General features: G+C 32.0%; 1 protein-coding gene across 2 annotated transcripts in view; it reads right to left on the minus strand.

The window, feature by feature from the left end:
* The window catches only part of LOC127726819 (ectopic P granules protein 5 homolog), an 83138-nt gene that overhangs the window by 18322 nt on the left and 50723 nt on the right, over positions 1 to 14093 (minus strand). For both annotated transcript variants that reach the window (XM_052234273.1, XM_052234274.1), the window contains 9 exons: positions 12860 to 12950; positions 12297 to 12374; positions 11065 to 11207; positions 10624 to 10792; positions 10158 to 10352; positions 9104 to 9235; positions 4416 to 4497; positions 1119 to 1240; positions 357 to 549 (listed from right to left, as the gene is read on the minus strand). In XM_052234273.1, coding sequence (XP_052090233.1) covers positions 357 to 549; positions 1119 to 1240; positions 4416 to 4497; positions 9104 to 9235; positions 10158 to 10352; positions 10624 to 10792; positions 11065 to 11207; positions 12297 to 12374; positions 12860 to 12950 — 1205 coding nt within the window. The remainder of the gene's footprint in view (positions 1 to 356; positions 550 to 1118; positions 1241 to 4415; positions 4498 to 9103; positions 9236 to 10157; positions 10353 to 10623; positions 10793 to 11064; positions 11208 to 12296; positions 12375 to 12859; positions 12951 to 14093) is intronic.

The raw sequence follows: 14093 nt of genomic DNA on the forward strand, positions 1-14093 counted from the left end.
TAAACTGACCTAATCCCCAACTACCGGTAATACATTGTTGTAGCCGACGCTGACGTCGGAAACAGCATACCTAAGTTTCACTTTTTGACTCTCTCATGGGGAGACAATAAATTATGATTGTTAAAAATGTCATTGCAAGTACATGTAGTTAACTATTAACTTTCAATTTTAACATGATAAATTTGTTCACTTCCATTTATTATAACACAAAATTACATCACAACATGTTAACTTGATAACTCCAGTTTGAATTAACACAAAGTTACAATAGGCTACCCCCTCCCCATGTTAATGGAAGAGGATGATCATTTCAGACAGAGTCTTACATTCAGATAAATACAATAACTTAGACCTACCACTGACTGGATTCATGTCCGACATATTAGGAAGTATCTTATGCATCAGACAGAGTAAGAGATCACGTATCAGGTTCCTGATCTCATCAATATACCGAGCTAAACATGGATACAGACCAAATGCACTATTATCTGGCACTAAAAGTCGATTCTGAAGGAAAAAGTCTCCTAGCTGGTGCAAAACTGTTCTAATCTGAAATAATAAGCTTGATTCTGATATGGTGAACTACAGACATCAAATGAAATACATGTAGAAAAATATCAAATAAACAACAACTAGCAGAAATCAAAAATGTCAGTGTGTTTTTCATTATTTTTTCGCAAGTTGGGCAAGTCATAAAATGTGAAAACAAATCATATTTTTCACAGATAGTGCAACTAATAATAGAATCACATGGTATGTTTTAGATTTAACATGTGATACCAGCTATAATGATATTTTACCCATTGTATTTAACTTGTCTGATCTATGATTCAATGAATTTAACTAGCCTGATCCATGAATCAATGTATTTAACTTACCTGATCCATGGATAAATGAATTTAATTAGCCTAATCAATGCATGAATGAATTTAATTAGCCTAATCAATGGATCAATGATTTTAACTTAACTGAACCATGGATCAATGAATTTAACTAACCTGATCCATGGATCAATGAATTTAATCCAGCTTATCATTTGAACAATTAATTCAACTTACTTTATCTATGGATCAATGAATCTAACTTACTTGATTGATGAATCAATGAATTTAACCTACCTGATCAATGGACAATACAGTCATTTTCTGTGTTCCATTAATTCCTTCTTCTACATTTACCTCAAATATACATTTGTTTAAGATCTGCCAACAGTTCTCATGTAATGCCTGGTCAACAGAACCTAGTAATCATAGAGTTATTTTGCATAAGTTCTTTGTGCAGATAACTAGACACTAACATCAGATAGAAATTCACAACATTTGAAATAAATTTTAAATACAGGCTTGAGTGTTTTTTTCAACTTAGATATAGGCACATCTTTGTTTCTTGTGTTATCTTGTTAAATTCATTTATAATCATCACTAACTACCACATAAACAATGAAGTACATAACCTATACAATTGTAAAATAATTGGTGAAATCTTTGTGATAAATACTGGTAGCAAAAAATGTAAAACATATTGGAGGAAATAGTGAAGGGAGGCAATCTGGGCCTATTTAAATACACCACCAGGGTTTCCGCTGGCGGTCGCCATTTTCGCATTTTGCGAAAAAATAAAAGTTGTGGCGATTAAAATTCATTATTGGCGAAAGAATTTGGCGAAAGAAATATTATAACGATTTGATTTCATCCATCTTGTTTTTTTATTTTTTTCGGGTTTCTCGGACTTTACCTGATCAGACAATACTGGGAATTCACCTTGAACTCGTTACGATTTTAACAGAAAATCAATAAACAGCTGATTGCATTTTATAGCTGTAGGCAACAATGGACTAATTAATAAAGGTGTTGATTGTATTGTTTGAAGAAATGATGTGGTAAAATGGCGTCCGTCACATGTCACATAAAGGATTTATTAGCAACTTTGCGACGTACATGTTTGAAGCATAGTTTTATGTCTCCTCTCCTTCTTTTAGTTTAAACGATGGTCCGGAAAGGAAAACTGTTGTTATGACGAAAAATATTCAAAAGCAAGAAAAATCTCCAACTTAAACTTTATCCTTTATCTTTGATATAGATAATTGATTTGAGAGAGTACTTTCGTTTTGGCAACGCATGTGTTTCAAGCATAATTTTACGTCTTGACTTTTTCATTTACGATGGTCTGGAAAAGAAAACTGTCGTTATGAAGAAATATAATCAAAAGTAAGAAAAATCTCTGCCTTTATTCTTTATCCTTCAACTAGAAGGGAAATATATATCCGATAAACTTATTGAAGATGAATCTCATGTTCGGGGAAGTCAAAACGATGATTTCTATAATGCTATTTTTACAGTATCTTTTAAAAAGTAAATGTTTAGTGTTTATTCATTACAATGTAGACTAAAATATAAGATTAAGAGAATAATCATAGACATCAATAGGCAAACTCATTTTGGGGGGGAGGGGGGAGGGTAGAAAGAAGGAAAATTTTAAACGAAAAACATATCTATGTTACTTGGCAAAAAAAAATTGAAAGTGGCGAAAAATATATTGTTTTGGCGAAAGAGGTGGCGAAAAAAATAATTGACCCAGGGGAAACCCTGTACACCACTAAGAAATGTCTGTGTCCTACATAAGTCTGTGATTGAAGTGATCAATTTGGTCTTTTGAGTAAGTCTAATTCATTATACGTGTTATATACTTATTTTTTTAATAGATATAATATATTACAAACCATTAAGTACTAAATAATGAGATCTAAAATCACATTTCCAACCATACATGGCTGTGTATCTATACAAAAATCATTGTGGGGTCATTTTGGTCTGATTTTGTCACATATATCTTTGTCTGTTTGGTTAAAATTTTCTTATGAGCATTTTTAAACACAAGTTTTACCCCCATCTTTCAACAGTAGTTTTAAAAATGTATTTTATAAGAAATATATAGGTAAAATTTGTAGGTAAAGAATACTAATGTCAATTCACTGTAGCCCATCTTTATTCATTCATGCTGGTAACATATGTTCATACTAAAAAGGTTATTTCAATTCACCTTAACCTTCACTAAATAAAACAAGCATGCAAATGCAGAGTGAAATACTTTTTGATACTGTAGGCAGGGTATAACATGTAAAACCAACCAAATAATGATTATCACAGAAATTTATCTATAGTCTAAAAATCCATATATTTGTCTTGAACATCATTAAGAAAATATGTTCATGAAACGTAACACTTAAAATCTGTATGTTTTTCATCATTTGTTTTGCATAAAAAGTTGTATGTATGTATGTATATGTATATATTATATTATTTTATTAACCAACTTACTACAATATGTATAGAAATGCCCAAGCTTTATAAATGGAAAATTTCGACAACTGGTCATTATGAACGGAGAAATTGCTATAGCCAGTCATTACGAAATCTCAGCCATGCATTACGAAATCACACCCGTGCATTACGAAATCACAGCCATGCATTATGAACAGATGAAACGGGACATCGATTAAATCAAAATGTCGTTTATTTCTCTAAATAAGTGACATCTTTTTTAAATTTTTTTTTAACTTAATGTAAAAAAAAAGTTTAAATGATGTTCAGTGTTTTGTAATGTCTTGAAACGGAAATATTTCACAGCCTTTTCGAGTACGACTTTCGATTATTATCACTGTTTCATTTCCGATGATCAATCATCAGAACGCAGACTACTCAAGAGTAAGAATAGTTAAACTGTCTGATTTATTCTTCCCAGCTACTTTATATTTGCTAGATAAAATGAATTGTAATAGCATAACATTAAGTACTTGGACGAGAAAACAGAAATTACATCTGACAATGTTGACCAAAAATCCATCGTGAATGCGAAAAGACAAGTTCAGCTATGAATTCCTGTATCTTCTTCACAGTAAGTTTCTTAATCTTAGTTTAATCTAAGAATAAAAAACAATTTAATAAAAGTGTTATGAACCGGCTGTATTTGTATTGGCCCTGTTATAGATTCGTGGTTAGCTGTATTTGGACCCGAGACTGGAAGACTGTTCTTGAATGAAGTTGGTTAATAAAAGTATCAATATATGGACTTTTTCATATTGGCCCTGTAACATGCCCTTGGTATTAATAATGGCCTCGGACAGGTGTAATGGCCCTCGGTGTTGCTTCTGGGCCATTACAACCATCCTTGGCCATTATTAATACCTCGGGCATGTTACAGGGCCAATATGAAAATGTCCATACATTATTACTATAATATTTTAATTTATTCAGAGGGAATAAGGGGAGATTAGTATTGTACTAACTGATTTTCCCCTCTTTAAATAAAGTATTTATTATATTATTATTATTATTATATATATCATTTATAATAAAATAAATGTTTACTGATATATGTTTGTGGTTAAGCTTTAATGGCAATTATTTATTACTGACCTTTGAGTATGAGGCCTAGGACATCATTCAAATTACATGGAAAATGAAAGTTCAACAAAGACTTCAAGTGACTACAATATAGCTGAAATAAAATCATAGGAACTTCAGCAAAGACTTCAAGTGACTACAATATAGCTGAAATAAAATCATAATTATAAAATGATTGTTTCATTAGATATTTGTTCTCATTTAATAGAATTAAAGCATATTTTCCTCTGTAACACTATTTTGTTATTCTAGCAATATAAGATAAAATTGAGAATAGAAATGGGGAATATGTCAAAGAGACAACAAGCCGACCAAAGAGCACACAACAGCCGAAGGCCACCAATGGGTCTTCAACGCAGCGAGAAAATCCCGCACCCAGAGGTGGTCCTCAGCTGGCCACTAAATAAAATTGTGTGCTAGTTCACTGAAAATGGACGTCACACTAAACTCCAAAACATTTAAATGAACTAAAATTAAAAAACATACAAGACTAACATAGGCCAGAAGCTCCTGACTTGGGACAGGCGCAAAATTTGCGGTGGGGTTAAACATGTTTTGTGAGATCTCAACCCTCCCCCTATACCTCTAGCCAATGTAGAATAAAGAAACACATAGCAATATGCACAGTAAAACTCAGTTTAAAAGAAGTCCGAGTCATATATTCTATTTTTTGTGGTGAATAATCTTGTCAGTTTCATCACAGAACTCCAAGGGTTTTAAAGTTAGAGAGTGGAAATGATTTTTGTACACATGCACAGTGGTGGAAAAGTTGAACTAAATATTTCACCATGACATTCAGTTTAAAAAATAAGGAGATGTGGTATGATTACCAATGAGACAAATATCCACCAGTGTTCAAATGAAGTAGATATAAGCAATTTCAGGTCACCTCCTTGTACATGCACACCTTCTGAAAGTAGTGAATAATCATGTCAAGTTTGATAACTGAACTCCAAACAGATTAAAAGTTAGAGTGCGGAAACAATTTGTGACGGACAAATGCACAAGCTGATAACTATAGGTTGCACTTTTTAAGTACAGCTGAATCATAAACCATGCCTCTAAAGTTATATGAAACTTCAAATTCCAAAAAATAGTTGAATATGTTTTATATATTTGAATGGCTAAGTTTTACTATAAAACAAGTGTATGTGAACTTTCTTGTAAAAGAAAATCCTTTATATCACCAAAATCATCATAAATGTACAGCTATATTGAATTATTGTCTTCCCGTATACTGATTCACGGATATTTTCCCATATGCAGTGACCTTAACTTCAAGACCTCTTGTTAGAGCTTTAGCCAACCCACAGCCCAAAACCATGATGAAAGAATGTAAACAAGCATTCTGCATGGCAATACATAGTCCCCTACCTGTTAAAAAATCATTGTATTGGAACAAAATTCGAACTTGATCTATAACTTGTCATGATGTTAACTAACTAACAAACATCAAGTCATTATCATTAGGCATGACGAAAAAATGTGTTGAAAACTGATTACCTAAGTGAATTTTCTAAGTCCAAGGTTCATAACTCTGCATGAAATCATTTAACCGGAACAAATTCAAGCTTGATTTGTAACTTGTCATGATAAAACTATATACCAATTTTCAAATCAATATCTTCAAGCAAAACGAAAAAAAAGTGCAGAAAACTGATTATTTGAGTGAATTTTCTAATTCCAAGGACTATAACTCTGCACATAATCATCAAACCGGAACAAAATTCAAACTTGAACTGTAAATTGTCATGATAAAACTATATACTAATTATCAAATTAATATCTTCAAGGATGACAAAAAAAAAGTGCGGAAAACTGATTATTTAAGTAAATTTTCAAAGTCAAAGGACCATAACTCTGCACAAAATTATCAGACCGGAACAACATTTGAACTTGATCTGTAACTTGTCATGATAAAACAATAAACCAAATATCAAATCAATATCTTCAAGTATGAAGAAAAAAAGTGTGGAAAACTGATTTGCCGGACTGACGGATGGATGGACACAGATAGACAGACAGACAGACAGAGTGCAAACCTAAAGTCCCCTTTGACTTCGTCGGTAGGGGACTAATAAACGTGCACAGGAAGGTAAATAGTAATAACTGATTCTGAAAGGACAAATTTAATACAACAAATCATTTAACAACTGTTAAGAAAAAGTTTAATCAACAAATTGAACACATGGAAAATATAAAAAAAAATAATATCAATGCTATATCAATTCACTTATTTGTCACGAGCTACACCTGCTCTGTGTTGATTGTTTATCAATGATTTGGTAAACTTAGACAACAAACTTGGAAGTTAATTTACTTGCAATCAACAATCACTGAAGGAAATATTATTTGTAGATAATACATTATAAACTTAGTTTAGTATATATTCATGCATTGGTTCAATAATTTCGATAACATTAAAATTACAAGAACTCATTTCATATGACTTTAATATTCATAGATATTTTTTGTTTACCTACTGGTTCCCAGATATGATCTCCATGTTTCATTTCATAGAGACACAACTTGGGAATTTTACCAGTGTAAAGACAGTTGGATAGCAGTCAAAATAAATTCTCAGGAAGACGCAAAGTAAAGGGAGGGGAAGAACAGAATTTTAGTATAAGTTTAAACTCTTAGAAGTTCAAGGCAAATAAATGTTAAAAATATCCCACACAACCCTATTTTTTGACCTTTCCAAAACTAGAGGCTCTCAAGAGCATGTGTCGCTCATCTGTGTCTACTGTGGTTTTGCAAACCATGTAAAATAAGGTTAAAATCATATAGATACCCTAATAATGATTGAGGCCAAGTTTGGTTTAATTTGGCCCAGTAGTTAAATTAAAAGCAGAAGATTTTTGAAAAGATTTACAAAAATTACCAATAAATCGCAGAAAATAACTTTAAAGGACAATAACTCCAATAAGATGTCAATTGGCAATTGGCCATGTTAACTTATTTGTAGATCTTTCTTTGCTTGAAATTTTTGCTGTTTACAGTATATCTCAATCTATAATGATATTCAAGATAATTAACAAAAAATAAAAAATTTCCTTTCCTCCGCTCCAAAATTTATTTCACCCAGGGCCTGTATAATGCTGAAAATGCCTTTAAATGTTTTTATGGAACACTCTTCAAAAACAATTTAGGCAAGGGTTCCCCTAACCCCGACTAACAAGCCTGGTCTGGGGGATAATTCACCCAATATAAGTATGCTGAAAGAAAAGATATAATGTTGGTTTATAGAAAAAGTAACAATGAATAATTCTAAAAATGGAACATATCAAAGAGAAATTATTAGCACCCCCCTCCCCAAAAAATTGCACGCCCTGGAAAAAAATCAAGTCATCCCATTACAGTCTTACAATAGTAACTGAAGACCCCTTATCATTATTTAAATTAGTTTTCAAGTTGTGACCATTTGAAATTGTTTCTGACATTATCCCCATAGACTTCTATAGTAAATCACTATGTTCTATTTTTACCAATGGGGACCATGTTGGTTGTAGGGCAGGGTCATCAGACACATTTTTCAATCAAGATACTCTATTTATAATTGTGGCTAAGTTTAATTCCATTTGGCCCAGTAGATTAAGAGGAGAAGATTTTTGTAAAAGATTAAAAAAATTTATGAAAAATAGTGAAAAATTGACTTTACTTTAGTAATTCCTTAAGGGGTCAATTGACAATTTTGGTCATGTTTTACTTATTTGTAGATCTTACTTTGCTGAACATTTTTGTTGTTTACAGTTTATCTCTATCTATTATAATATTCAAGATAATAACCAAAAACTGCATAATTTCCTTAAAATTACCAATTCAGGGGCAGCAACCCAACAACGGGTTGTCTGATGCATCTGAAAATTTCAGGGCAGATAGATCTTGACCTGATGAACATTTTTACCATGTCAGATTTGCTCTAAATGCTTTAGTTTCAGATATAAGCCAAAAACTGCATTTTCCCCCCATTTTCTATAATTAGCCATGGTGGCCATCTTGAAAAATGGGCGGGGTCATCGGATACATTTTTTAAACTAGATAACTAAGGATGATCTAGGCTAAGTTTGGTTTTATTTGGCCCAGTAGTTTCAGAGGAGAAGATTTTTGTAAAAGTTAACGGATGACGGACGCCAAGTGATGAGAAAAGCTCACTTGACCCTTTTGGGTCAGGTGAGCTAAAAAAAGCAGTGTATTTGAACTTTCAATTCTAGGATATAATTTTCTATGAAAGTTCATAGTAAAAGTGGTACAGTTTAAGCCATATAAGGAGTTCCTAAGGGAAATTGCATTGTCTTTAATTACAGAAGTGCAACCTATAGGCATTCCCCTGCTTAATTTGCTGGGCCATAATAAAAGATTCATTAATAATTTATATCCACCCTTCATACTTTTTTTCTCATTAGTATTTTCAAATGAACATATATCCCTGCAGCTGTTTTTTTTAATGCAGTTGCAGTGAAATGGACATCTAGCAAGAATTTAGCCCAAACCAGGGAAAGGAGCTGCCTTGAACTTGCTTAACGAGAATTTTTTGCTCCATGTCCACTGTGATAAAGAAGAACCATTAAAACACTATGCCAATGATTTTGTTCCATATTGATTTTATTTCATGAATAAATACATCATATCCTTTCTTTTTCATTTTGTTACTTGCTTTTGTTTAAGACCAAATGCAATCTTTTATGAAGAAAACTTACTGCAAAGACCAAGCTGTGAGGTTTGTCTGGGTCTATACCACAGCTGTACAGGGCTATACCCAAGACATCTATTAGTCGCTTCATCTCTATCTGAGCAGGATTGATTGTGGACAACCATAATGGTATGTCAAACTAAAAATAGATATTTATAATAGATATTACAGTTATTCAGTATTTTCATCAAAAGTGAACTGATGATGATAAGGATATGTATATACACACAATATCTTAATTTAATAAAGATTCACTCTCTCCTTTTAAAAATTTTCAATAAACCTTAAAAGAGTTCATTATTTTTGTATTGGGTCTTGCAGATATTTGTCTGCATTAAAGATAATGAAATTGATCTGCTGTCAAATATCTAAGTTATACATCACAATACTATATTCTATTTATCATTGATAAACAATGTTTACAAATGTATGATACATGCATTTGGTGCATCTTTGTTTACATGTTGACATATTCATTTTTCTAAATAATATTTGTACTGGAGTGCTTTCCATAGTGTATGTTAATATTTGATAAAACCACATAATGTCGGTCCTTTGTCAGCTTCAAGATAGTTTGTAATTACTGAAAGCATTTACATACATAAAAGAAATTTTTGTCAGATTATTGATTGTTCAACAATTGTTTTCTTTTTTATCTTTATTCAATCATCATTAAATTACAAATTTGCCTTTGTTAGAAGAACAAAGACAAGATCTGGATTATCTCTCTTCAGAATCTGTACTAGTTTACCTTGGTTAGAAGAACAAAGACAAGATCTGGATTATCTCTCTTTAGAATCTGTACTAGTTTACCTTGGTTAGAAGAACAAAGACAAGATCTGGATTATCTCTCTTTAGAATCTGTAATAGTTTACCTTGGTTAGAAGAACAACAACAAGACCTGGATTATCTCTCTTTAGAATCTGTAATAGTTTACCTTGGTTAGAAGAACAAAGACAAGATCTGGATTATCTCTCTTTAGAATCTGTAATAGTTTACCTTGGTTAGAAGAACAACGAGAAGATCTGGATTATCTCTCTTTAGAATCTGTACTAGTTTACCTTTGTTAGAAGAACAAAGACAAGATCTGGATTATCTCTCTTTAGAATCTGTACTAGTTTTTCATACATTGTCACATAGATCCTAGGACTATTCAGAGGTATAAAATGTGGTGATATGAGACCAGCAAGGCGTGGAGAGTCCAATGAAAATTGAAGAATGTTCTCTGTCTGTGAAGGGTCCTTTTGCATAAACTCCTGAAAGGTATTTAGATAAGAAACATTGTTATAAATCTTCAAAAGAGAACCAAAAATCTTCTTTTATTCATAAATTCAGAAAACAACAGTGTAACCTGCAAGTAAAAATTTTACTGGTATACTTATCTTCTAAATGTATTAAGTTAAGTCACATAATAAATGTCTGTTTGTCATCAAATATATCTTTCCAACCTTAGTGGCCCCAGATAATAAATTACAGAGTAAAACCAATATGAACGTCCACAGTTCAATAAAATACATTTATGCCTACCATTCCTAATAAATCTATACAAGATGAGTAGAACTGTCGTGCTGGAGGGTAGAACTGTATATCATCGTTAATAGACTCAGCTAACTGGAAAAACAGGGTGCACACTGTATCATTCAATCTAGAAACTTTGATATTATCTGTTGAAGATCTAAACAGCTTTACTAGCATACTGAAACCAAAAATTATGTCAATGTTTTAAGAGTGAAATATTGATATAAAGAAATATTCTTAAGGCAATTGGATAAATCTGAAAATGGAAAATTTTGTCAAATAAAATACAAGAAATCAGATGAAATGAGGAGCTTAAAGTACTACCAAATAATTTGAATTCATTCTACATGTATTTAGTAATTTGAATTATTGTCAAATAATTTTAAATTGATGAAACCATGTAGTTGAGAGAATTATTCAACAAAATTTATACAAGTAGAAAAGTCTTACGTTAGTGCATTTTCCATGTGGACTACAGCAACACAAATATTAACAGGAGGTGGGTTTTGTCCTTCTATCAGCAACTGTTTATATTCTGCCCGGTTCTCATCTATTTGTCGTTGAACATTCTCATCTCTTGCTTTTTCTCTGACCTAATGAGAATTAATGTCAATATATCTTTAAATATCTCCTAAAAAATATTTCTACTCATTTCTCTAATTACTGTCAAGGTTCATAATTTTATCTAAATGTTATAACTTTAACGCAAGGATATGTTTCTCCAACATTGAAATAAAACAGGGATTTTCTATCCATGGACATCACCTATCCATTATCTTTTATAGCTCATTTGATTAAAAACTAATGAACATTAATACATGAGTCACATTTGCAGTGTCACATGACTAAGGTGTCAGACTTGAGCATCAACTTGAAAATGAGATATTCAGATCATAATACAGCAAATCAGCAAATCAGCTTTATTTGGCTTATTTATAGTTTTTCTTCTGTAAAACAATCAACACCAAAAGTTAAATTTATGAAGAATGTAAAAACTTGGATGTTACCAAAACATGAATGCTGTGATGAGTTCTCATATTCAGTTTGAAACTAACAAGCATGGGTGCTAATGCAATACCATATAAAATCATTATCATAAAGAAACATAAAAGCTCACTATTTGAATAACATAAAATGCACAACTAAGAGGAAGAACACAATACTGTTCTTGAAAATGAGTTATATCAACAGTGTATGAAATTATATTTTTATATTCTGTAAAGGGCCTCATCATAAAAATAAAGAAGTTGAACAACAAATGGGAGTTTTTAACGACCTTGACTGGCTATACAGCCCTTGCACGGTCGGTGAGAAGTTGAACTGTGAGCTATAGCTCACTAATAATACCCCCGCTATAAGTATTCGGTAAACAGAAAGTTGGTTTGCGATAAATGTGAAAATACATCACACAGTATAGCCTCTTCCAAAAACTCATTTCCAGAATCATGAATTTTACTCTAGAATTATGATTTGAAGTAGGTCATTTCCCTTGTCTGGAAGTAGAACTGCTTTGGGGCAACAAAGCTCAATAAAGAGTAAACGATAAGTGGTTTTTCATGCCTATTGATTTAAAGATAATAATTGGTTTATATAAATCATTAATGGTGCAAATGCCCCCTCTTTACTACCATCCCTAATATACCCCTTAATTACAATTAAATTGATATTCTTCATAGACTTACATTAACATTAATGACAGCTGGATTTGAACATTTGTGTAGTGGGTTAATATGACTTTTACATTCTGCCGTTACTTTCACCTGAAATGAAATATGAACTGGTGATCAACTGACAAATTAAAATCATGGTTGAAATTTCAAAGCTTATCTTATTTCTTCTTACAGTTAGCTTAACTTTCTCTTGAAAATTTACTCCAGTATTCTAAAATATTGCTACTGGTACTTGATACTCTATACTTGAAAACAATTTTTTTTCTACAAACCCGTCTTGCCTGTTCTTATTATCTGTCAAATATTTAATCAGTTTGTGTAGATATATGCATTTATTCAAATAGAATGTAAGTTATCCAGAAAATATTCATAATGCTGATTTTACTAGGTTCCGGAGACATAACTCCTGAATGGTAGTTGCCATCTTGACCAGTATTTAATGATCAATAATACAAAGAAGAAGGATATTCCTCAAAAGCTTGTCATCTGCTTACCAATTACTTCTAACATTCTGATCAATATTGAATAAAGTAGTCATTATATGCCCCCTACCAATTTATTTTATGATAATATACCTGTTTTTGGTTATTGTAGTGTAACTTGGGTAACAAAGTACAAAAATCATCATCTATGGCAACTTGGTGGTTACATCGACTGTGAAATGATCTGAAACAAACAATATATACAGTTATATGCTATCAGTATTTAAAAAGGGTTATAAAAGTTTTCAAAGTTTATCTAAATCTTCCGAACTTGACCAAACCAATAATGAGACACTGCTACATTTTTAACACTAAAAGAGGAAAAATTTCTTTTTGCTTTTATCTAAAAAAAAATAAATAAGAACATGACCTGTTAATTGTTTCATAAGTGATATATCATATTAGCTTCAAGAATGTCAAAGTTGCAAGAATAAAAATCAATGGTAGGTTTTTTTCTGTATGCATATCCAGTAACAGGAGGGCTTCCTTTCACCAATAATTGCTTAATTTTGCAATAGCTTTATGTAAACCAACTTTTGCTGAACTCAAAGTCTGTCATCAAAAAAGATATTACAATAAAATGCTCCGCTGGGGCGCAGCTTGATACGACCGCAGAGGTCCATACACTTGAACACAAGTTATTGTCTGGAAACTAGAAAAATGCTTATTTTTGGCCCCTTTTTGGCCCCTTTTTCCTAAACTTTTAGGGCAGTTACCCCCAAACTCAATTCCAGCTTTCCCTTTGTGATATGGAACCTTGTAGTACAATTTCATAAAGATCCATACACTTACATACAAGTTATTGTCATGAAACTAGAAAAATGCTTGTTTTTTGCCCCTTTTAGACCCCTAATTCCTAAAATTTGGAGGCAATTACCCCCAAAATCAATCCCAGCATTCCCTTTCTGATATTGAACCTTGTGATACAATGTCAGAGAGATCCATACACTTACACACAAGTTATGTCTGGAAGTTACAAAAATGCTTATTTTTGGCCCCTAATTTCTTAACTGTTGGTACCATAACCCCCAAAATCAATCCCCACCTTCCTTTTGTGGTATTGAACCTTATGGTAAAATTTCATTGAGATCCATTCACTTAAACTAAAGTTAGAGTGCGAAAACTATCGGTCTTCGGATGACGACGACGACAACGACGACGACGCCAACGTCATACCAATATACGACTACAAAAATCCAAAACAAATAAAACTGTCTCAACTCCTTTGAAAAGTTATGTCATTTGAACAGAAAAGTATAATAATTCTTGAGATGTCAAAATTAAACTGAATATCTTGAAAATGTGTTTTTCTTTTCTTATATCAAGA

The sequence above is a fragment of the Mytilus californianus genome, unplaced genomic scaffold (assembly GCF_021869535.1).
Source record: "Mytilus californianus isolate M0D057914Y unplaced genomic scaffold, xbMytCali1.0.p SCAF_1, whole genome shotgun sequence".
Taxonomy (NCBI): domain Eukaryota; kingdom Metazoa; phylum Mollusca; class Bivalvia; order Mytilida; family Mytilidae; genus Mytilus; species Mytilus californianus.